Raw genomic sequence first — 25,911 nt, forward strand, 5'->3', positions numbered from 1 at the left:
GCAGCAACCCCAAATGTTAAGCCTTGATTCTTTTTTTTCTTAGATTTATTTATTTATTTATTTGATGTATATGAGTGCTCTATTTGCATGTATGATTTTATGCCAGAAGAGGGCATCAGACTCTACTACAGGTGGTTGTGAGCCACTGTGTGGTTGGTTGCTGGGAATTGAACTCAGAACCTCTGGAAGAGCAGCCAGTGCTCTTAACCACTGAGCCTTCTCTCCACCTCAAGCATTGATACTTATTTACACACAAAGAAGCTTAAAAATAAGAGGTAGTTATCAAGGCTTACCAGCTAGTAACTACTATTTCAAACCATGTTTAACCAATTCTAAGATATATATTGTCTCATGTTGCCACAAAGCAGCAAACTTTGTTTTTGTTAGTAACCTATACTAAGTAGTTTTAAGTTTTGTTACAGTCTAATACAAACAGCTATAAATAATGAATTTTTTAAAAAATAATACCATCTTTTTTTCACTATATCTCCTTTTCAAAAAATACTAACTCCAAGGGCCAAGTTTATTGGTGTAGAGCTATAGTTTAGCAATACTTCATTCAAAAGGAGAATGTGGCTCAGACAGTGCATTGCTGTGTCTGCATCTGAGTAGCATCATTTTAGTGTGACCTCCAGGGAAGGAGGAAGCATGAAGCCCTCTCACCGATAATAAATAGACTTTTTCTTCACTGACGGAAATGAAAGGGGAAGATAGGTGAATGGAGCCCATTGCAGAGGGTGCATCCGCCCACTCCAGCATCCTTTAGAGTTCTCCTGTGTAGACTACATATAGAGGCTTACTTTATAAAAACCCATGTTTGTTAATTTACAGCCTATCAAGTGTTCACGGAGTTTATTGTCTGCCGTCTGCATCTGAAGGCACTAGGTCACCTTTTCCTTAGTTTTGTGCTTTAGTTAGAGCTTGGAGTATCCAAGTGAAGAAGAATGAGAAGCATATTCTAATAATGTAAAGTCAATCATAGCCTTTGCAACTACTTACAAAAATTAGATAATTTGTTTTTTTAATGTCATTACAATTAATTTCATGACATTAAATTTCATTCCCATGTTGTAGAAATTCTAGAGGCAAGACAAAAAAACATTAAATAAGATTTTTATAATGAGAACACTTTGTGTTTAACCACATCCATTGCTTTAATTGAGCACTCCTCAAACTGAGCCAGATGGTTACCATTTAACAATTACTTAAGGGACTCGGAGTCTTGTTTCGTGGTAGCGTGTTTGCCTCACATTATGGAACACTGAGTTCAAGCCCCAGTACTGCAATTTTTTTTATTGTAATTATCTGAGGGAAAAAAAGTTCACCATGAAACAAATTTTTACTCTCACAACTGGCGTGTAACAAGTAAATTCAGAAGGTGGGCGGTATGGTCAGTGCGGGAGGAGCCTGAGTGAAAACTGGCCTTCAGTCTTACAGCCTGCCTTTTACTTACATGGTTAATCCTGCCCTTTTAAAAGGCAGCTTCATTTTGCGTTGTTTTTCTCTAGTCTAGCTATCTTCTTACTGTCAAGTTTACACTGAGTTATGGTACTGTTTCTGAGCTGCCTTAAAGCACCTACTGTGAATGAAATTGACTAAGACCACGTGACCTCAGTCAATTCCCTTCTCTGCGGGCAGGCAGCTTCCAGAAGGCAGAGTGCTGCCCACAGGCACACTCTTACTTTCTGCCATTTCCTCTTAAAAGTTTTAACTTTTGAAGATAGCATTGTTTTGTTTTTTTTTTATTATCTGCCTCTTCAGTGTGGATTTTTGTTTTGTAGTTACAAAAAGGATTTAAAGTATAAAGAAATCCTGAAAGGCTGGCTAACCTCCCCAGCAGTTTACAGTCTTTAAGCCGAGGTCCCGGAAAGTTAGTTGATGAACCTGAGTCTGCAGTGAGAGAAACTCTGGGGTTAGAAGCGGAGCAGCCTTGCTGCTCGACTGCTGTGAGAAGCCGTCTCCTTCCTACATTCACTTCATATGTGGAGGGATTTCTCACCAATTGCTTCTTGGTTTAATGAACCAGATATTAATGTTGATTAGTGTTTATAATGCACAGAAGCTTGTTATATGTGAACAACTTATGATCTTTTGTTGTATGATCTTATTATCTAGAATCCACACTTCCCACCTGTAGACTAAATTTGTGGGACTTCTAGTTAATAATTTAGTATTAGCCTTATCTAAAATGGAGTTATAAAAAGCTTCAAAGTAAATTATTTAATGAGTTAACATTAACCTTTAATATGTGAGAGTATAAATACAGCTGGACATTATGTCATGTGTTCTTAATTTTGAATTGAAGAATTTAAATCTGAATAAAACTATGACCCAGACAAAAAAGCAATATTTAATGAGATCACAGATAACTGGATTACTAATAATACCAATTCAGCCAAAATGAAATCCAAATTTTCTATTTAAGAAAAGTTATGTTGAGAGGGCTAGAGAGATGAGGTTAAGAGCACTAGTTGCTCTTCTGAGGACCTGAGTTTGACTTTTAGCATTCCAGCTGTCCCGTGAGCCCAGCTGTCTCGTTCCAGTCCCAGCAGGATCCGACACTCTCTTCTGTCCTCCACAGGTCCTGCACAAATGTGCTATACAGACATACATGCAGGCAAAACAATCATACACACAAATCAAAATACTTATTATTAAGATGTCAGCTCTATTTCCCTTGTTGAAATCTAAATTATTAAGCAAATAGAAGTGATCCTATTCAAACAGCAAGAAAGACAGGAAGACAGGGTTTCTCTGTGTAGCCATTGCTCTCCTTGAACTCACTCTATATAGATTAGGTTGGCCTAACACTCAGAGATCCATCTGCCTCTGCCTTTCAAGTGTTGGAACTAGAGGTGTGTGTCACCACAGCCCAGGAAGAAGGAATGAATCTTATCAGTACGTTGATACAACTTTGTTTCATTGCAGGTTGTTTTAAATAATCATTTGATTTGAAGGTGTAAGAAGACAGATGTATAGGGGGCAGGCAAGATGGCTCAGTGTGTAAAGATACTTGCTGCCTACTTTGATCCCTAGGACCCACATGGTAGACTTAACTCCCACAAGTTGTTCTCTGGCATTCTCATGGGCACCATGGCACAACACGGACCCAGGCATGGACCTACCCACATACCTGCCCACACTAAATAAATAATAAGTAAATAAATAAATCTTAAGGTTATTTAGAAAATATTACGGGAAAATTGCTCCTGTCTAGTCTGGATTTTTAAATTAATTATTGGGGAATCCTCACTGCTGGTAAATGTTTACAGCATTATTCGTTAGTTGAATTTTTATAAGCTGGATCATTTTTATGAGCAACAAATTCCCTGATTTAAGTTAGCAATTCATCATAAGATATTAAATCATCTTAAAAGGATATATGTCAGTATAATAATGCTAACAATGAACTGGTTGCCAACAATTATATTTCCTGAACAGCAATGCACTAGCGATGGGATTTATTAGCTTTATATTGAAAACTATAAGTGATGGATTTATAAGTTGCAGTGTTTGTTTATTATGGATATTCTAAGATCTTGCATACTACTATCTAAATGTGGTTACTGTAAAATTATTCAAAAGAATACTTATGGCTTCTCAAACATTTCTGAAGTATGAATGGCATGTAAATGAGAGCTCTATTCAGAAGACACCTTCCTTGAGTTTAACAGAAACACCCATTTCACAGATGATTTAACTGATTAACCCACTGCTTTGCTGATTATTCTAGCAACCAAAACTTCACTCCTTGGTGTTGTCTCTAGGTGCAGTTTAATTTACAGAACAGTTTTCTTTCCATCTCACCAAAATGCCTCACAATTTTGGTGTTAACTCGCAGTAAAAATTCAGTGGTTCATTAAACCTAGCTTTAGCATGCATTGACAGACGTGTCATTTTGAAAGTAACTGCTATCTCTCTGCACTTTTTACTGCTCAGTCTGTAACCTTAGCTTCTCTGTCAGGGAAAGCATGGAGTTAACCACTTAGCATGTAGTCATGAATATTCATCAGCAAATTGATGTAGCCTGGCAGTCTTCCTGTTCACTTACAGTCTTCCAGTTTTAAGTATGTTATAGCTTACCACATAACAGGGAGTGCCTTGAGACCATCTTTTACAACTGTGCTATTAGATCTAGGGCCATGTTAGTGGTTCTGTGATAGCTATGGCTGTAGAAGTTCTTAGTTAAGAAGGGCATATTGGCTCCAGAGGAATATTCACATATATATGTGATTAGGAAATGCTTTATAACAAGAATTATTCACTTTGTAGTATATTTTAAGCAGCCTATTGTTTTTATATTCCTGGAAAATTAGTTTAATGACCTTTCTGAAGCTTGATTTAAGTACTAATTATAGTATTTCAATCCATATGTAATCATTGTAGAAAAGGATGTGTGTTCATTGATTCTAAAATAAAATTCCAAGAGACGTGTTTACAGAATTGCTGCTAACCATCCAGCTACAGTATGGTTTAGCAAATGCTATGTACAGACAGACAGACCAGGAGCTAACGTACTTGATGTATATTTAATATTTCAGAAGGAAAGAGTGTCTGTAAACAAGAGCCTTTCTGTTAAATATGCAAATTAGAAGGTCATTTAGCACTACAATTCTGACTCTGTGCATTAGGGCAGGAATTTGACACCTGTCTTTGGAACTGTACTTCGAAGTGGTATAATAGAGCAGAGAAGAGATAGGAGATGTGGGCAGGAGCCCGCAATTTATAATCCACCTTGCTTGAGAATGACTTGTCCAGGGTGACTCAAAGTGTACATCCTTAATTTTAGAATTTACATACAGTGAACCCGCTAGTTAATAGAATTGATTAGGAAAGCTGAAAGTGTTAGCAAAAATTGAGGTATATTCTTTTCTCACACTAAATGTAGAAAAGAAAGAAACCCACAGCACTATAAGAGCAACACCCATACTAAATTTTTCATGACAATATGATCTCCTGTTATTCTAGAAGTCAGCTTATATGTAAATGTAATTAAATTATTTCATCAGTATCTCTGCAGATTGTCTTATGGCAGAATCACATCCTAATGTTGGAACAAGAGGGTAGAGTCACCATCAGACACACTGTTTTCAGATTAATAATCCTTTGTGTATGAGAATTCATCTAAGAAGGAGTAGTGTCTTTCTGTTTCTCTATGTGATTATTTTGCCCAAAAAAAGCTTTCATTTTTTTAAGTAGCACAAAAGCTGTAATTGGCATGCTTTGTAAGGAAGTGTCAGTGTGCAGGAGAGTGGCGATCACTAAGAATTCTTCTACGTGTTCTTTCCCCTTTGCGCCACCGCCTCCTCAGCAGGGTCACTGAGATCACTAGCTTTTCTTGAAATGGCCATTTTCACTGGCAGGTGCATTATACCCTGTATTTTCAGATTGTTTTTCCATTCTGAATGTTTGGCAGGTTGATTGCTCTGGCTGCATTGACGGAGAAAGGGCTGACAAATGCGGTTGGGCTGGCTGAAAAGACAGTGATTACTGTTTTCCTTTGTGGCTGATTGAGGCCCTTGAAAGGAAAAATTTTAACCTTCACCATTTGGTTCAAAAGTATGAGCATATATTGAAATCACTCGTGCCATTTATCCCAGTTCTGTAAACTTGTCAGACGTAAAAATCGCTCAATTTCAAGTAATGTAGGATTGGCATACGTCATTATCATTCTGATTAAGTTGGAGGTTGTATCATTGTGTGCGTTACACAGTGTCATTTAAAGCTTTCTGTGCACAGGTACAGTTATATTTTTATTGCTTATACTATAGAGTTGGAAAGATTTTCTTAGCTCTCTAAATCTAACACTGTGTGTGGTTTGGCAGCTGGTGTGGCCTACAAGCTGCATTTTGTTTGCAGGGTAAAGGCTTGTCTGTAGCCTCCTGGAGTGTGGGTAATTGCACAGGCTCACCATTGGGGAGAGACACGGGATTGGAAGCAGTCAAGCGGAAGAATGTTATGCCATCCCCTTGCCACCTTGCAGCAGAAAGACACAATCCCAGCAGTGCCATCTGGTTGCTGCTATCTAGTCAGCTGGCCTGACTGCTGGGACTGGGACTTGGCAGCTGGTTCCCATCCTTGACCGTTCTTTTGTGTCGGTTGTGTGCGTATGTGTCTTAGATCATTCTGTACATGGGTCAGAGAAATGACTATAGCAGACAAGGAAAGTCCCTTTATTGAATAGGCTTTCATTACTTGAGACACACTCTGTTGCAGATGCCTGCTGCCATTCCCTAATAGACAGCTAGGATGTGCTTAGGCAGTAAAAAAACATCTTTTCTTCATGAAATCTACCTTGGTTTGTAGCTAAAAGAGATGGTAGACAGGGTTATATGTACTATAACATTTTAAAATAAGCTATTTTAAGCTATATGCTGGTTTGGGGATTTATGAGATTTTGTACTTTTTTAAAAAGTCTTATAAGCATTACATATTTCTGGATATTTTTTCAAATTAAAGAAAACTGTTTTAAGTACTATCGCCACATCATACAGTGATAGATAATGAGACTTGCATTTAAAATGACAGAATACAAAATGTGATCTCAAAGCTATTATCTTTAAAATCTGCCTCTCAGATAGCAACCTGAGAGTTAATGTAAGCATCTTTATGTCCTAGGAAGACCCATCAGACACTGATGGTTTCAGCTCACAAGTAAGCAGCCAAGCTCTGTGGGCCGTTTCAGACGTTTGATTTTCTTCATTCTGCAGCATTAATGTGTCAGCATGCTCTACAGAACTGTGTAGGAGTCACATGTTGTTCTGACTAGAATAGTAATGCGTGTAAGCTTTTAAAGACTTCCACGAGAAATCCTCCTACTTACATACCTCGTTCATGTTTTATGTAGTTACAGAATTTAGGATAACTCTTGATGAGGTCCCACTGGTATCTCTAAAAATCTAGAGTTTCCATTTCATTGGTTAAGTTGGTGCTGGTAAAATTCCCATGGTTTGTAAAGGGTCTTGACAGCAGTCTGTTTCATCTTAGGGGCTTGTGAGGCTTCTAAGATATTGCCTCAGAATCAATCGCCGGCTGTTTGTATTAAGCTAATCTTTGTTATTGTTCCATCCTTGTTCAGATGAGGAGGAGGAAGATGACGTAACAACTCCTAAACCTCCTGTTGAGCCCGAAGAAGAGAAAGCCTTAACAAAAGACGAAGAGAGTGATAGCACAGGTACCCTAATGTAGTTAAAGCTTTGGCTTTCTCTGCTGATTCCTCTTAAAACTTGTTTTACTGTTTATGAGCTAAAGTAGAATTGAATGCCTTGCATCACAGAGGCGAGTCTCGTTTAAAAAGAATGGGTGGCATTTCTTGATCCAAACTGTAATTGACAGGGTTTGGTTGGCCTAAAACCATACTTTAAAAAAAAAAAAAATGTTTTTTTTTCCAGCTCCCCCTCATGAACTAACAGAAGAAGAAAAGCAACAAATTTTACACTCAGAGGAATTTCTAAGTTTCTTTGACCATTCTACAAGAATTGTAGAAAGAGCCCTTTCTGAGCAGATTAACATCTTCTTTGACTACAGTGGGAGAGATTTGGAAGACAAAGAAGGGTAATGTTTAATCCCTAAGAGCATTGCTGCCACAGTCTTAAAGTATGTTAATATGAAGAGTGACTCGCTATAACACTATCTGGGTGTGTGATATCTTTCTACAGAGAGATTCAAGCAGGTGCTAAGCTATCATTAAATCGACAGTTTTTTGACGAGCGTTGGTCAAAGCACCGGGTTGTTAGCTGTTTGGATTGGTCATCCCAGGTAAAGTATAGCAAAACTCACTTTTTAATTCTAATTAGCATATAGTTTTAATTTAGAACTTTTGTAATTAAGTCAGTATGTACCACTTAAAATAAATAATAACAGTGATGGTTCTAATGTTATCATTATCACTTTAATTTGTGTGTATTGGAAGGAAGAATTGGAACTGCTTTGAGATTTAAAATTCAGGGCTTTAAGCCCAAATCCAATTTTGCTAATTTAATTACCCACTGAACACTTACATAAAATTTAAACATTTTAATGAACTGTTTTAACATTTAAAAATTTTAAATAATCAATTGTGCTAACTTAAACTTGGGCTAATATCTTGGTAAGACTAACTATAATGATAATTTTCAGAGCAATCTGATGATAGGTAAGAGCATAATAGTTCTTATTATTCTTCAACTTCATTATCTATTTGATTCTTGTGAACAGTATCCAGAGTTGCTTGTGGCTTCCTATAATAACAATGAAGAGGCTCCGCATGAGCCTGATGGTGTGGCCCTTGTGTGGAATATGAAATACAAAAAGACTACCCCAGAGTATGTGTTCCACTGCCAGGTAAGATGGCCTTTGAGCTGTCTCCCCACGTTTAAGAATTCATTCATGAATGTAGACAACTGCCTTTTTTCTCCTCTTGTCAACATGATGATTTCATTGGATTGGCATTTACCAAACCACTCCATATTTGCAAACAGATGTCAGCAGAAAGCTGAACACTCTCAGTTCAATATGAGCTGCCTTTTCTAGCTCTCCTAACGCCTCGTACCACGTTAAATCACACCTAAGGGCCTTTGCAGTTGCGACTTCCGTTATTGTGACTGACCGTATAAAGGAATCTTTTGGAAGTTGTCTTTCCCACAGGGAGCGTCTCAAGAACTTATTGCTGAATGTATAATTAGACATGGCCTGAGGAGTTGCAACTCTGTAGTTTTAAGTAAAAACATATGGTTGAAGTAGGAAGCAGATGTAGATTTTTTTTTAAGTGGATTTAGCAAAAGATTAGAATTTGTGACTCTTTCTGGTTGTATATATTAAAATCTTAATAGTGTCCTAATCCAAAGTAAACACTCTGAACCCAAACCAGCGTGTTCTTTACTGTCATATTACAGTCAGAGGCGTCACAGCCAGCTCTCCTTTCAGAACTGTAGTTGAAGCAACTTTTGTTTTGTTTGATAACTGTGTAAACATGTAAACATCATATTTGACTTTTGAACACAAAATATTCTTACTTTTTTATTTCTTACAAAATTAAAATTGAATGGATTGTTTTTAAAACTTCTAATACATTAAGCAGTAGAGAGGGAAATATTTTAAATACTATATTTGTTTTTCTAATTTTTCAGATTTTTCCCACTTAAATCTTTTTGTTTGGTTGGTTTGTTTTTTGTTTTGTCTTATTTTGTTTTGAGACAGGGTTTCTCTACCTATCCTAGAACTCTGTAGACCAAGCTGGCCTCGAACTCAGAGATCTGCCTACCTCTGTCTCCTGAGTGCTGGGACTCACGCCTGGCTCCCATTTAAATCTTAAATACAAAAATTTTACTTCTTTGCAGTCAGCTGTAATGTCTGCTACATTTGCAAAATTCCATCCGAATCTTGTCGTTGGTGGTACATATTCAGGCCAAATTGTGCTTTGGGATAACCGCAGCAATAAAAGAACCCCCGTCCAGAGAACGCCGCTGTCAGCTGCTGCACACACAGTAAGTACGGAGTTATTCCATTTGACTTCTGTGTGTCCTCACTACTGACCATGTAATAGTCTCCAGCAGCATGGGTTCCGAACATGCTTCCTTGTATGTGGGGTGCATATGTCAGGAAGTCATCTTTTGTTAATTGTTGGGATAGCAACCCATTTCACATTCAAACTAATCCCAGGGCTGAGGCTGTAACTCAGTGATGGAGTGCTGTCCCAGCAATGCTCAAGGTCTTGGGTTCAGCTCCCAGTAACAACAAAACAAAAGTTGTCAGGTTGCAAAACTGTTTTGATAAGAAGTGGAATGTCTGTAATTATATTAATCTTTTCTGGTTTGTTTGTTTGTTTGTTTTGAAATAACCTCTGAAAACCCTGTTTCACATTTTTAGCACCCTGTCTACTGTGTGAATGTTGTTGGAACACAAAATGCCCATAACCTGATTAGCATCTCTACCGACGGGAAAATTTGCTCCTGGAGTTTGGACATGCTCTCCCACCCGCAGGTGGGTTAGACTTAGGAATGTGGAGTTTTCGAGTAAATGTTAAGTTTTTAACTGTATATAACCCCAGTTTTATTTATAACATTTTTATCATTTATAGCTATTTTTATATTATACAGATTATAAACCTTAACGTGTGTTGATAGTTTGAATATATTTTATCAAGCCTTTTTTATTTAGCTGAGGTAGGTTTATAGTAATAGTATGTTAAAGCAAGAACTTACAAACCAATTAAAAGTAGAAGCTTTTTTTTTTTTTGAAGAATTGAAATTAAAGCTTTACAAAATAATTTATTTTCTTACTTTTTTCTGTGTAGGATAGCATGGAGTTGGTTCATAAACAGTCAAAGGCAGTAGCTGTGACATCTATGTCCTTCCCTGTTGGAGATGTCAACAACTTTGTTGTGGGCAGTGAGGAAGGTTCTGTATATACAGCGTGCCGCCACGGCAGGTAAACACAGCAGGAACTCGCCGTTATTCAAAACTTTTCTCTTGATTCATCTCACTAAAGCAACTTGCTTCTTATTTAAGTAGAATCCTATCCTAGACTTGTGACATTAAATTCAGGCCCCTAAAACCTAAGTTTGTTTAACAGGAGTAGTTTGGGCTCATGTGTTTTGGATTGTGTGGATTGCGGTACATTGTAGGGACTTGTGTGTGCATGCACTCACAGAAGCTACTGGTAGGAGGCGTTCAGCAATTAGAAACGCAATGTGCATATACCACAGTTGGCCTTCAGGTTTGTAACTGTGACTGTCGCCTGTTTCTGTTTGCATTAGTGCAAGCCTACTGATAGTAGAGTGACGGCACCACGTGTGTTAGCTGACTAATAGTGCACCAGCCGTTCAGTCTATTCGAACTTGTCTAGCTGTTCTTTAAAACCACCGAGCATCTGGACCTCATTTCCAGTGTAGATCACCTTCACCTCAAAGCATCTCTGTGTCCTTATTCTGCCAGCACGCATACTGGACTTTTGAGTTCTCTTGTCAACAGCATGGTGTCTATGGCTCCAAAATGTCCCCACTATTTCAGTAGTGATATCAAATCTGAATCCAATAGTATTTGGCGTAAGTTATGCAGATGAACTATGAACGTAGAATTGTGTTTGAAGTTAAATCAAGATCTGGTATATAAACCCACAGTAAGATACACTGACTGGGTGTGATGGTGCACACATTTAATCTCAACACTCTGGAGGCAAAGGAAGGTGGATCTCTGTGTGTGAAGCTATCCTGGCTATGTAAGTTCCAGAGCAGCTCAGGCTACATAGTGAGACCCTGTCTTTAAAAAAAGAAATAAATAAAAATGATCAGAAAATATGTGGTATACTTACAAGAGAGTTCCCTAACATTTTCACTTTTATGAACTAGCAAAGCTGGAATCAGTGAGATGTTTGAGGGACATCAGGGACCCATCACTGGAATCCACTGTCACGCGGCTGTTGGAGCAGTAGACTTCTCACATCTGTTTGTCACTTCGTCATTTGACTGGACAGTAAAACTTTGGACAACTAAGGTATCTGAAATACTGCTTTCTGTGTATTCGGCCAGTTTCCTGACACAAGGTGGTGCTCTAATACTGTAGGGAAGACTCGGGTCTTGGCTCTTAAATGTCTTAGAACTGTATCTCAGCACAGAGAGCTTGGGAAGAAGTTACACCGTGTGCACTCGAGTGCACTGATGTTAGGGTGTCAACAAATAGGGGACCTCACAAAAAAACTGAAGATCAGTCTTCCTGCCACTTTAGACTTTTCAAGCCCACATCTGTTTGCTCTGCATTGAGTTGGGGAGAAGTCCCTGGGTGTCTCCCATATTCCCTCATATAATCTCATCCCTCATATAATCTCATCCAGCCTCACACAAAAGCTATGCATTTGCTCTGTGGAGAGCTACGAGCCTTAATTCAGAACTGCAGTGACTCACAGAGCTGATGGGAAATATAGAAAACACAGAGACTAGTTGCAGTAAGTCCTGTACAGTAAGGCTACACAATAAACTTGAGTCGTTAGAAAGCACTGTGAAGGCATGTGTGTGTTTTCTTAGTCTAGTATAACTAATATTGTTTACTGGGGCTTAGTAAACCAGTTACTTGAAATACCACTTAGTGATGAAAATGCTTTCTAGTCCTCCAGTGGTTCCATTAGACAGGGCTTACGGAACATGACCTCCCGATAGATATAGACTTGGTCGTTTTGCTTGGCCTATTTTATAATTATACTTAACTTGCTCTCTAGTTTTTCTGCAGGATCGTAGTGCTGTCTAGTAAAAACTGCACGTTCAGTGTATCCAAGTCTACGGAACTCCTGCTAAGCTTTATCTTTCCTGTCCATCTACTTTATCTTAATGTTGACTCTTTGAATCCTTCACCATGGAACAAAGTTTAGACTTGCTGTGGTTCTTGGCATTCTCTGAGGAAATCTCTGTGCCCTTTACTGTGGTGAGCTCCTGTTTATGTAATTCTGGCCTAGTGTCCAGAGCACACTCACAGAGTTCGCTCTTGTCCTGTCTTGGGGCCCTTTCCAGTCTCATATGAAATGATTTAAAGACAACCTTGCAAAGCTTCCCTTAAACTGAGCGTTTCCGGCTTTGACACTAACAGACACAACAATAGCACTTCCCTGAAGTCTGATGAAGGGAACGTCTAGAAGTGCTTGACGCAGTGTACAGCGTGTTTAACAGGCATGACTCTAATGGGGGTCAGAGCCTAAATGCATCTAATCAGGTATCCCTTTCACCCTTGGGTCACACACTGCACACAGTCAGAGAAAGAAGTTCTCATAGTCACGACCTACCGCTCTGCCTATGTGAGAAAACACATAACCTGCTGCTAAAACAAAGCAAGAACCAGAATGACAAAGATAAAACCTACTGTTTCCATGTAGGTCTCATATATCCATGTAAGTTGTAAGATTTCTGGGTGTGCTTTCTCATGTACTAGACCTATGAGAGTCCAGAGAAATATTGCATTGTTGCTGTGTTCTTGGCCGGCTTCTTTCCTTTTTTGGCTATTGAAATAGTCTTCATTTGGTGACTGACTGAATGATTTTTAAATGGCAGATTTTCAGTTTGCTAGCTTCCTTTCTGCTTGAAATTTGAATGTACATGAACAGGATTTGAGAAAGAAGAGCTCGGCTCGTCTTGCCTCTTAGAGAACAAACTTCCCTGTGATAGTAGACTAACAGGCATTTGCTTTTGTTGTTCTACACAGATCTTCGTTAATAGTTCATAGTTTTGTTTCTGTATTATTGTTTCAACATAGATGTTGCTTTTATTTACTTGTTTTTCTGTGTGTGATGTATGTATTGTGTATGTGTGTGAATGCAAGTGTGCTGTGCCACTGCACACAAGTACATGTCAGAGGACATCTTCAGTTACTGGCTCTCTCCTGCCACTCTGCAGGATAGGGGATGGCACTATGGTCGTCAGACCTGCGCTCAGGCACCTCTGTCCAGCCAGCCATCTCCCCTGTCCCAGAAGAGATTTGACTGAGAACGATAGGCAGACATAGCTCTTTGTCTTGCTAATTAGGTTGTTTTATTGCTTCTTTTATTCATTCTCAAATATGATACATACCTCTCCCTGCCTCTAACACCCTTCCTAGTGCATGGGCCTGCATAGAATAGTATGTTTTCTATCATATATGAGCAAGAACCCCCTAAAATGTTACCAGAAGAATTGCCTTGGCCTAGGTTGTTGTTACATAGTGATAGTTCACTTGTCTACTGTGCATGAGGTCCTGGGCTCAGTCCACAGCTATGGAAGATAAAAAGATTAAGAATTATTACCATTTAGTCTACCCTTTTTGCATACAATTCTGTTCTGTGAAGGGTCAAACAGCAATAGTCTGTTAGGTAAATTTAAATATATGGCCAGCCTTGACTGAGTCAGACTTGAGCTTACACTTCCTAGTTCCATTGTTGGTTCTAAATAACCTGATTTAGGCCCTGCCTGTGCTGGGATAGTGAGGAGTAGACATACATGTTCATGAACAATGAATGCTAATGAATAGTAGGCAGTGTCTTAAAACAACTTTAAAAACATTATTCCGATTCCATTTTAAGCTTTTTTTGTTTGTTTTGTTTTTTGAGACAGTTTTCATTTCTTTGTGTAGCTCTGGCTATCCTAGAATTCATTCTGTAGACCAGGCTGCTTTGAACTCAAAGAGATCTGCCTGCCTCTGCCTCCAGAGTGCTGGGATCAAAGGCATAAACCACCAGTGCCTGGCCCATTTTAAGCTTTTAGTTTTAAATATTTTGGATTAATTTATTTATTTTATGTGTGTAGTGTGTTGCCAGTCTGTATGTCTGTGGCCCACATATGCCCAGTGCCTGCGGGGGGCCAGAAGAAGGCATCAGATCACCTGGTTGTGAGCTACCATACGAATGCTGGCAGTTAAACCTGGGTCCTCTTCAAGAGGACGTAATATTATAAACCACAGAGTCCTCTCTTAAGGCCCCCATTTTAAGCATTTGTGTGGAAGGGTTATTGCTGCTGAGACAGGATTTCTCTGTAACCACTCTGACTGTCCTAAAGCTCACTCTGTAGGCCAGGTTGGCCTCAAACTCACAGAGATCCACCTGCCTCTGCTCCCCAAGTGCTGGAATTAAAGGTGTGCACCACCACACCCAGCTCACCACTTTAAGCTTTTAAAACCAGTTGCTCACATTCATGCACTGAACAGACTTCAAGTCCTGCGTCTCTTTCTCTCATTTTTAAGTGCTCTCCTGCCCTGGGAACTGAGCCCTGTAAATGGGAAGGATGAATCATTGGGTGCTGCTGTGTCTCTGTCCACTATGATGTGGCTCTGATTCCTCCTCTGTCTCTCTTTGTGTAAGTCCTGTAAATGTGGCGTGCAGAAACCTCAGTATGGCACTGCCTCAAATATGCTTCAAATACTTTAGTCTTCAGCGTAGAAGTCTCTAATCTTAGCTTGGTTGGAAAATTTAATACCTAGCCCCACGGTTCCGTTTATCAGATTGCTTTGGCTGCCTTTGACTTAAGCTATTTGCATTGTAAAAAAAAAAAAACCCACATATTGATGAACTTTTTGTTGTTTTTGATTTTTGAGAAAAGATCTCTCTACTTAGTCCTGGCTGTCATGGAATTCACAAGGTATCCAAACTCACAGAGATCTGCCTGTCTCTCCCTCCTAAGTGCTGGAATTAAAGGTATGAACCACCATGCCCAGCTCTTTCATATTGGTGAAATTTAGCCAAGATGTTGCTTTAAAAATATTTAGAAGACACCATTAAAATCTCAAAACACCAAATTTGGAAGTTCACAATAGAAATGCATTAGTGGTCTGGAAAACAGGAGGGAGAATGAATGACCAACGGCAGTTTCTTGGGGTGGCCCGAACAATGGCAATTTCAGTTCTAACATGGTAATTAGATGAATGTTCAAGCACATCTTAATATACCTGTCATAGGTTATTCTTAAAAGTATATTTACAGGAGATGGTATTTTAATGTATGCATAATGTATTGTAGTCTCAGAACCATATTTACTATGAGATAGCAGAGTTAGGATTGTTAGTAGGGTCATACCTTAAAATAGTTTTTAGATTTTCATAATCCATTTGCTACTTGAACTTTTCATAATCCAGTGTTTCAGTGCCCATCTTTAATCTGGCAGCATGATTGCTTAACTCTCAGCAGCACTAGCATTAAGGAGGGTTAAGAGATCCTACCAGTGCTTGGGAAAAGAAGTGTTTACGTAGCAGACAAGTTAAAATGAAAAGATGCTTTGAAATTGAGGGCATGTCTGAGGGGAGGCTAACTGATGGTCTGCCCAAGTCCCACCTGGTGGCGCTTACCTCTGTGACTTGCTGCAGGCACGTGTCTAGCCTCCTCTGCATATTTAAAAGTCAATTTTGTCAGCTACTGAAATTGATTAGACAGAGGAATGCCGACTGTAACTAACAGGCTCCTAAGACACTGGTACATTGGAGAATGTCAATTTATTAATTTACAGTCAGAAACTTAACTGCCAGAAGGCCCAGATCCTCCTGCTGGCCTGACCAGCTCATTGTTCCCCTGTAGACTACCCACATGGGAAGCCAAATTATAATCAGAAGATCCCTTGGGGAACAAGGACTTAGAACAAAAGAAGTTCTAGCATTTGAATATTCAGTGGCATCAAGCTAAGATAGCTTGATTCATTCATCTTCAAGTAAAGATAGCCTTGCCATGGGGTAGTTGATTCTCACAGTCTGTTGTCTGAGGCTACTTCTCTTATGACCAGTGTTGAAATGGTGCTATCTTCATTTGTTTTTTAAGACTTGGTCTTTCGTTACTTTTAATAGATATACTCTGCAAAGATTATCTTTAGTCAGGTAATATGGGAAGTTATTTTCGACCTTGTAATGATTTTTGATGTGTGCGTATGTATGCATGTGGGTATGTATGCATGAACAATGAGTCAGAAGCATTGGATTCCCTGGAGCAGGAGTGACAGGCAGTTTGCTGGACATGGGTGTTGTCCTCTGAGAACAGTATGTGCTTTAATCTCTGAGCCATCTCTCCAACCATGTAATGATTTCTTGTCAAAGGAAATTTGTTTATTTCTCTCATCATCTACATTGAGGTCATAGTTCTTTCCAGTTCACTGTTAATCCTGGTTTATTTACTGCAGAGACTCTTGTTACTAATCTAGAACTTAACAATTACCCCAGCTTTGAAAAAAAAGAAAATCTGTATTGGAGTCTTATCACATGGCAGCCTAAAGTAACAGAAATTTGTCCCCACAGTTTAGGGGTGTGGGTGGGCTGCTGACCCCGGGCGGGCCTGGAGTTTGTTCTGTACTGTCTCCTAGCATCTGCTGACTGTCAGGAGTGCTTGGTGTTCTTTGGCCTGTAGCTGTGTCCCTCCAGTCTCTGCCTTTGTCGTCACCACGTGACCTTCTGAACTGTTTGCTTCATTAGGTCTCTGCTCCAAATTTCCTCTTTTAAGAACACAAGTCACAGGAGATGTGGGGTCCACTGTAGAACAGTATAACCTGTTTAACGTGGTTACATTTACAAGGACTAGTAGATAGGAATTTTAGGGCGGCGCCATTCAGCCCACCCTAGACCTTGAGCTTAGGAAAGGCTGTATGGCCTGTCCCTGGACCATGACCACCCTAGACCTTGAGCTTAGGAAAGGCTGTATGGCCTGTCCCTGGACCATGACCACCCTAGACCTTGAGCTTAGGAAAGGCTGTATGGCCTGTCCCTGGACCATGCAGTGTTCACTGCCACAGCAGAACCAAATGCTTGTTCTTTTTATTCAGATGTCTGTTCTTGTTTGTTTTGTTTTCACAGAAGCCCTTTGTCTTGATTTCTTCTTGGCAAATGTTTTTGCAGGTCGTTTATGAGTAAGAGACCTATTATGCATCATTTGGCTCAGACTTTCTCATTCTTGGTCATGCGCCTGAGCAGCTTTTTAGACTTTAAAGTGCTCTCTGATATCCAGACCTGTGAAACCAGAGCCCGAGAGCCCCACACACTGCACTGGAAACTCTCTAGGTGGCCACTGCGTGCAGCCAGCTTCAGAGCCACCAGTGCGAAACCTTTGTTTTATAAACAAGGGAACAGGCTTAGGAGAATGAGTGACTTCTCTCAGAGCCTTGAAGCTGGTTGCTGACTGGACTGAAACAACAGGCTGGGTCTCCAGTCTCCTGCCGCCTCAGTGCCAGTAAGACACAAGTGCTCTTCAAAGTCTGGGAAGACAGAACTTTCAAAGATATTTTACCAGGCCCACTTAGGATTTTAATTTGCAGTATTACATACTAAATTACTGTACTATGAAGCATTATTTGATGTTAAATATGTGCATTTTCTCTGTGGGGTAAAACTCTGGCTAATCCTTAGATAACTCTGGTTTTTAAAATTAAACTAGAAAAGAGTTTTAAAATGTCACATTTTTAAATTGAAGGACATTTTGCTTTTTTTCCACATAATTTTTAAAATTGTGGTCTTTTCAACTGGGCAGTAGTGGCATATGCCTTTAATCCTAGTACTTGGGAGGCAGATTCTGAGTTTGAGGCCAGCTTGGTCTACAGAGTGAATCTAAGATAGCCAGAACTACACAGAGAAACCCTGGCTCAAAAACAAACAAAAAAAAATTATAATAATAATAAAATTGTGATCTTTTACCCGAACTGTGTAACAATCCACTGAGTAAGTTAAATGCTTGATCTGACCGATTCCTGAGACAATTAGCAATCTTCTTATTATCATAAACGTTTTAATCTAATTTGCATATTGCTTTAATAGTTTGTAGTTTATAGAAAGGAGTAGGTTCTCATTCTGGCTTGCTGAGCACCGTGATGTGAGTTTCATGTTGCTGAGTCTAGCTAGAGATCATTTCTTTTTCAGCCATGTAAATAAAACATAGTTTATGTGTCCACTCTGCTGATGGTGTGTGTGTTACTTCAGTTCTGCTAGGAGCACAGTTAGAGTTATCTTTCTCCCTTGTGGATTTTTTAGGTAGAGTCTTGCTGTGTAGCCCAAACATAGGCCTCAAACATAGGATCTTCCCAAGTACTGGGATTACAGGTGTACAGCACCATGCCAGGTCATAGTTGTCTTGTGCTGGCCATAAACAGTTCTGTTGAGCATATGCCTAGCCTGAAGTGGCTTGGTCAGAGGACATGCATATGTATTCAGAGCAGATAGTACTGGCAAGTCCAAGTGAGTCTGCCAGTTCCTAATCCACCGTAGCAGTGTGTATAGGTCCGATTGCTCTGCATCCTTGTCCGCACTTAAGAGTTTCCTGATGTTTTTCCTTTTAATCTTCAGTGCGTGAGTGACTTTCCTGGGTGCTTTCATTTGTCATTGTGATTAAGCACTGGGTGCTTCCATGAGCACCATTCACAACCCACGCTGTGAAACGTTCATTCTCTAGCTCTTTCTTGCAGTACTGGGCTTGAACTCAGAGTCTGGTGCATGCTAGGCAATTGTTCTACCCTTGAGCTATGTTCAGCACTTAGACCATCACTCTTGTTTCCTTCAGTGCTGAGATTGAATCTAGTGCCTCCAGAATGCAAGGCAAGTGTTCTGTCACTGAGCTGCTCCCCCAGTCCCAAACCCAGTCCCCAACACACACATTTTTATTGAATATATGAATATGATTGGTTTGAGGTTTTTTGTTGTTCTTGTTTGAGACAGTTTCTCTGTATAGCCTTTGCTGTCCTGGAACTAATGATATAGACTATGGTCCAGGCTGACCTTGAACTCACAGAGATAGATCTACTTGCCTCTGCCTCCCAGTGCTGGAATTAAAGGCGTGTGCCACCACTGCCTGGCATGAATATGGTTGTTAACAACTTTTTTTAGGTTTTTGATGATAACCCTTTCAAACTGCCTGGAAATGCGATGTTTGAAGTATACTATCGCCTCAGTAGTCAAAGGCTTTAGGATCTTTGGCATGCTAGAAATACCACTGACGTGTACCCCTGGGGTGGCTTTTTATAGCTTAGCCGGTGATTGTGTGCCCGTTCCAGGCTGGGCAAGCTGGATCCTTACTCTTATAACAGTGCCTTTAAAAGAGGGGGGAAAATCCTCTTCTCTGTTTGGTTTTGTTTGTTTTAGTTGAAAACAAGCATTTTGGGCTACTACAGTAATCATGCTATTGACACTAACTCTCATATCTTAAAATTTTAAACTCACACTTTAAAATTTATTTTTGAGCTGGCAGGATGGCTTAGCAGGTGCTTTCCTTGCTTCCTACTAAGGCTGACAACCTGGGTTCAGGCCCCGAGACCCACAGAGGAGATAGAGAGCTGCCTCACACATGGTGTCTTCCAGCCTCCACACTCACACTCAAGTCTATCAGTTTCAAGTGTGTGTGCAGCGTAGGCGACAGCCTGAGACCGAGCTTGAGCCATCAGCACCTGTGGTGTTCGTTACACATGGGGAGACGCCGAACTCCCCTACTTTCTGCTGTTCTCGGGCTGCTCATCATGGTACCAAGTGGGCGTCTATGCCGCAGCCGTCAGTCACTTCTTCCACGCAGATGCTAGGGCCGTGTAGGTCTTGTGGTTGGGAGAGCTTGGCTCCCCTTTCTTACAGCTGGAATCTGTTTCCTTCTGCTGGAGATGGTGTGTGAGGCTTTGCTTTCTCTGTCCTGTGTCCTTCTCTGCTTCTGTGGAGAGATTTCCAGGTGATTCAAGAAGTACAGCGGTGGGGCTGTCGTCTTCCCGCAGCCGCTCACTGACAGGTGCTTTGAAGCATATTCTGTTCCTCTCTTAAAAACAGTAAGACTGCTACAAGCTAAAAGGAACTGCAACCCAATACTTGGCTCTTAGTGTATACTGCCAGGTGACTCTGTAGTGGCACAAACCACGGGACCACTTCCAGGCTGGGTTGGTGTGAAGCTGTTCAACTACAGCATCTGTTGTGTCTCAGCGATCAGTAGTTAAGGGTTTCTGTGCGTGTTGATGCTGACAGTGCTAAGAATTAGTTTTTCTTTTTCAGAATAACAAGCCCTTGTATGCGTTTGAAGATAACTCAGACTATGTTTATGATGTTATGTGGTCACCCACCCACCCAGCCCTGTTTGCCTGTGTGGATGGCATGGGGAGACTGGATCTGTGGAATCTCAACAATGACACAGAGGTGAGCAGGAAAATAACAGAAAATCGGAGATTTATTGAATAATTTGTGAAATTTCTTTTATCCTGAGGAATGTAAAAGTGCTCTGTGATTGTGGCTTCATCACAAAGAAACTGAGTAAGCTTTGTACCCACACAACAAACAGCACGCTGTGTGGAGCTGAAGGGAGGAGCGGCACCACCATGAGCACGGGGCATTCTCTACTTCTGAAAAGCAGCGTCGTGTCTGCTGTCCAGGAGATGGATGGCCACGGGGCTTTGCGTACGCTTTCATTCTTAGGCTAGACAAAGATAGCTACAGAAGTAGAGTATGTTAACCGTAATTCTGAATTTCCTACTAGCCTTGAAAGGGTTTTGTATCACCCATAAATGCTAGTGCTCGCCTGACTTGTTGGAAAGAAAGGAAATAGATTTGGATGACCTTTTTCCATAAAGGGTTAAGATTAACTTAAAGCGAATATGGAGGTAGGCATGGTGTCCCAAACAGGTAAACCCAGCACTTAGGAGGCAGAGGCAAGGGTATCACGAGTTAGAGGCCACCTATGTGGCAAGACCCTGTCTCAAAAATGCAAGGTCCAAAGCCCAGTGGTGGTAGCTCCAGCACTCCGAGAGAGAGGCAGGTGGATTTCTGTGAGTTGAGGCCAGGTTGGTCTACAGAAAGAGTTCTAGAAGAACCAGGGCTACACAGAGAAACCTTGTCTGGGGGTGGGTGGGGATCCTAAGGTCTTGGCATGTAAGTCAGGGTAAAACATTTGCTTAGCATGTGCAAGACCCTGGGTCTAATTCCCAGCGCCATAAATGATGATAGTGTAGAAACCATCCTATTTCCTAATTGCTATACCAGATTTGGCAATGCAGTATAACTCTGTCTGTGAGTTATCCTTAGCCAGTTGATAAAGGCTTAAAATGTTCTTAGGTCCTTATATTGGCTACAGGTCACTGGTTAGCAGAAGTGATGCTACCAGCTGTCAGTAGTGGTTGTGGAGGTGAGCCCTCTCATTTCCTCTGATTCCTGGTGGCATCTTTCTAGATCCCTGTAAGTCAGGTGCTTGGTTATACAAAGATGAGGAAAGGAGAAATATGTTGGAAATGCAAGAATTTTAATTCTGTTATCTACTGGTTCTGTGCTTTTTTTGGGGGGGGGGGAGCATTCAAATACTGCTAGGAAAAAAGTGTAAGCTGTATAATTAAATTTTGATTGTACATTTTCTAGAATGGTACCAATTTGTGTATGTGTTTGTTTGTTTGTTTGGCAAGCTCAGTACATAACCCTGGTACTTATGTAAGCCAGGCTGGTTTTGAACTCACAGAGGTCTCCGTGCTTCTACCCTCCACACCCACCCCAGGTATGGGGATTAAAGGCGTGCACTACTGTGTGCTACCCAAGTTTGCTTTCTTAGTTTAGATTTTGCACCAAAGGTTTATGACTACAATTGAGTGCAGGTCTGCCGCCCTTGTTGCTGTTTTCCCCTCCCTTCTTTGGGACGGGGCTTGGGAAAGCTTATCGTACCCGGGTGTGCGCTGTACCCCGGGTGTGCGCTGTACCCCGGGTGTGCGCTGTACCCGGGTGTGCGCTGTACCCGGGTGTGCGCTGTACCCCGGGTGTGCGCTGTACCCCGGGTGTGCGCTGTACCCCGGGTGTGCGCTGTACCCGGGTGTGCTCTGTACCCCGGGTGTGCGCTGTACCCCGGGTGTGCGCTGACCCCAGAGCTGCTGTCCATCAGATCAGGTTCCCGCTGGGGAAGGTGCAAGCTGCAGCGGTGATCCCTGCCTCTAAAACCCAACTGTGGTCTGTTTATGGGGCACTGGGAATACTGTCCTTTAAATGTTTTAAAATGGGTTTTAGTCTCATATTTTTAAACAGTTTGACTACTTAAAGTTAAATACAAAACCCCTCCACCGATGAGATATTTGCAGCCGTGTGAGAATTTCTTAGATAAAACTGGCTATCTCCCCAACTCCTCTTCAAGGGTTGAAGTTAATGTCATCATAATAAGTCTCTGAACACAGGGAAGGTGGGGAGATGCTTTTGTTGTTGTTGTTTGGGTTGATTTGGGATTTGGGAGTTTGGCTTTGTTCTTCAACCCTGGGTTTTTCTGTGTAGCCCTGTCTGTCCTGGAACTCGCTCTGTAGACCTTGAACATAGAGATTCACCTGCCTCTGCCTCCCAAGAGCTGGGGTTATCTTTTACCTACAAACGTCTGCTTTTTAAAAACACAAATTGGAGAAGAATTACTGTTCTTTGTGTTTAGAAACTTTGATGAAACTTTTAACTGTCCTGTATTTTAAATAACTTAGGTACCTACTGCCAGCATCTCTGTGGAAGGAAACCCTGCTCTTAACCGTGTGAGATGGACCCACTCCGGAAGAGAGATTGCCGTGGGCGATTCTGAAGGACAGATTGTCATCTATGATGTGGGAGAGGTATGGGGCCTATAATTTTGTCATTGGTGTTGTGGTAGCTAAGTTTGTCATGGGCCTCATGCGTTGTATAGTTTACGTGGTTGTGCACTTCAGCACAGAGGCAGCTCCTGAGGCTGTCTCTACCTGAGCGTCTTGAGTCCACATGCAGCAGACGAGAAGGTGGTGCTGTGGGACACACACCGCGCTTCCAGATTCCTGCTCTTCCAGAAAGTCCTTAGATGGAAAAGGAGACGTGGAGTTTTATAAAATTGATGTTGAGATAAAATTCATAGATCTGTTTGAGCCAGATAGTAGAAATCAAAGATGCCATCTTTTGATAGGTTTTTCCCCAAAAAAATATTTAATGTGTTTATGTATGCCTGTGTATATGTATGTGCACTGTGTGCAGGCAAGAGCCTGGGGTGGGGATGGGGCTCAGAAAAGGTCATTGGATCCCCTGGAACTGGAGTTACAGGGTGCTGTGAATCACCTTGTGGGTGCTGGAACCAAACGCTGGTCCTCTGGAAAAGCAGCTAGTGCTCTTAGCCATTGAGCCATCTCTCCAGCCCCTTTCCATAGTTCTTCAGTAACTGAGACAGAGTTCAGCAGGAGGAGGCGAGTTCATTGTCACTGTGCTTGACTAGGCACAGCACCCAGGGACACAGTGCTCAGGACTGAGTTCTTCCTTTTTAGTTCTGACCAGAGCCTTGTGGACCTTTTCTTCATTAATTTTCCCCCATCTTGTCCTGATACTTTGTGGCTACAGCAGTCAGATCCTCAGATCCTGGGGACGAGAGATTGGATCATTTATAGCACCAGTCAGATAGTGTGCACAGATGTTCTGTGTCTATAGGTCGTCGCTAGCTGCACACTCCTGTTGAAGAGCTGTGGTTCGTCAAGCTCAGCAGTGATTGTGAAGTGGTTTTTGGTAACTGCCCTATTAGATCCTGCAGAAGGGGAAGCGAGTTTGTTCGCTGACAGCATTGTCACGGCAGTGTTAGTCTCTGTGGTAGAAAGCAGCTGTAGGGAAGTTTGGATTGCCTCTGGGAGGCAACAGCACCATACACTTCATTTTCTTCTTTGCTCTTGATTCAACACTGCTAAGTAGCAACAACTCCTCACAAAGGAGTTAAAGCCTCGAGACAGAGTACCTTACATTCCCAAAAACCCTGTGTTCAGGAGGCTGACTCGAGAGAATCACGGATTGGAGGCACCCTGGGCTACACAGAGAAATCCTCACTCAGAGAAGAAAACAAGAAACTTACTTCCATGCTAGTCATAGTGCAAGAAACACACTGCAAACTTTGGGAGGGATTCCTCTCCACCGGCAGGGTCACAGAGGCGCAGGAAGTCTGCTGACAGAGCACCACTGTTGCCACCCTTGCACTGTGGTGGGAACAGCACACTCGTGTCTGCGCTGTCACGACACGCTTTACAAACACCGTCTTCTGTTTAGAAATGTTGTTAGAGTCTCTGTGATTATGGAAAGGCCCTTTAGGTCAGTTATTCATTTTTAATGGGAAAGTTATTTGAAAACAGAGTACTAGTAGATAAGATGATTTTTTTATTTTGTTGCTCAGCAAACATTGTCTTTCTTTTAACAGCAGATCGCTGTTCCCCGCAATGATGAATGGGCAAGATTTGGCCGAACACTTGCAGAAATTAATGCAAATCGAGCTGATGCAGAGGAGGAGGCAGCTGCTCGAATCCCTGCCTAGCCCTGAACAGTGGACTGTATGCAACCTTAGCAGATGTGGCAAAGATGATTAAGTAGATCCTAAACTATTTGCATGCTTCTGATTAAATGAGTATTAAAAGGAAACTCCCTGGATAAACTGGGTTTACTACAGGAAGCAAAGCTTACAATGCCGCTTTTATATTCATTTTGTTTTGGATTGGTGTCATTTTTAATACTGCTGACGACTTTACAGAATGCAGCCTTTTCTGGATTCTAACACATAGGTATATATTGTTAATTATTCTTATGGGTTCTTTTCAACTTGTAATACTATACATAATTCTTACTAAAGCACAGACTAAATAAGTTCTGCATATCTCTAAATAACCACGATTCCTTATTATGCAGTACAGTACACAGTTCTTCGTGCATTGTGTCCTCACTGCCTTCACTGTGTAGGAACATACTCTTTCCCCCAGCATGCATTTACCTACCTGTTTCAAGTTTCATTTGATGCCCTTTTCCTTCTCTATAGTTCTATGGTAGTTATCTATAAATAAAAACGAATATGTGTTAACTTTTCAAATTTTCATTTTTACTTCTTGAAATTTGAAATTTTCTCTCACAATTTTTTTGTTAAATTTTTAAAAGTTCTTAATGCAAACAGCCACCTTATCTCCCATGTGGCCTTAAATAGACACCATACAGGGATAATGTAGCTCTCCCTAGTCACTGTGAACCAGTGTTGGGTAACTTGTCAGTGGAAACTCTCTTTTTGGTTAGCTTTTGCCTGACTCTGTTACTTTCCTTCCATCTGATAAATGCTTAGTGTCTTCATTTGCCCTGATTGCGACACTGTGCATATAAGCTCTGACAGTGAACCATGTTGGAGAGGCGCTTGCCCGTGGATGCAGCAGCCACGAAGGCGCTGTGCTCAAAGCCCACACTCTGCCTTAAATCATCAGCTCACAAATATGCAAGGCAGATGACAAATGTCTGCATGGTGCGGGAGTCACCTGTGTGGGGACAGGGAAGGCTAGCTGTCCTTTCTCCTGGTCCTTACCTTTAGATCCTTCTGAACTAAAAGATTAGAATTAGAATTTGAACTTTTGAATTTTGGTTAAATAATAAGGATTTATTGAGAGAGATTTAGCCATAACAGAACTTGGACATAGCAGCAGTTCTCCATAACAGAACTTCTCATTCGTAGTACTCTGTGGCCTAAGGAATTATTGGCCAGAAGTACTAGACCCAAACTGTAGTTCTAGCTTTGATATCTGTG

At 41.0% G+C, this 25,911-nt stretch overlaps 1 protein-coding gene across 5 annotated transcripts in view; it reads left to right on the forward strand.

Moving 5' to 3' along the window:
- The window catches only part of Dync1i2 (dynein cytoplasmic 1 intermediate chain 2), a 53,028-nt gene extending 27,813 nt beyond the window's left edge, over positions 1 to 25,215 (forward strand). For all 5 annotated transcript variants that reach the window (XM_041631485.1, XM_041631484.1, XM_041631487.1 and 2 more), the window contains 11 exons: positions 7,079 to 7,174; positions 7,392 to 7,554; positions 7,659 to 7,758; positions 8,197 to 8,322; positions 9,318 to 9,464; positions 9,847 to 9,960; positions 10,274 to 10,407; positions 11,327 to 11,471; positions 20,412 to 20,552; positions 22,847 to 22,972; positions 24,556 to 25,215. In XM_041631485.1, the coding sequence (XP_041487419.1) occupies positions 7,079 to 7,174; positions 7,392 to 7,554; positions 7,659 to 7,758; positions 8,197 to 8,322; positions 9,318 to 9,464; positions 9,847 to 9,960; positions 10,274 to 10,407; positions 11,327 to 11,471; positions 20,412 to 20,552; positions 22,847 to 22,972; positions 24,556 to 24,669 (1,406 nt within the window). In that variant the 3' untranslated portion in view covers positions 24,670 to 25,215. The remainder of the gene's footprint in view (positions 1 to 7,078; positions 7,175 to 7,391; positions 7,555 to 7,658; positions 7,759 to 8,196; positions 8,323 to 9,317; positions 9,465 to 9,846; positions 9,961 to 10,273; positions 10,408 to 11,326; positions 11,472 to 20,411; positions 20,553 to 22,846; positions 22,973 to 24,555) is intronic.
- The last annotated feature ends 696 nt before the right edge of the window (positions 25,216 to 25,911 follow it).

Source organism: Microtus oregoni, unplaced genomic scaffold (genome assembly GCF_018167655.1).
Source record: "Microtus oregoni isolate MIOR12 unplaced genomic scaffold, Mior012 000037F_ref0000500, whole genome shotgun sequence".
NCBI classification, from domain to species: Eukaryota; Metazoa; Chordata; class Mammalia; order Rodentia; family Cricetidae; genus Microtus; species Microtus oregoni.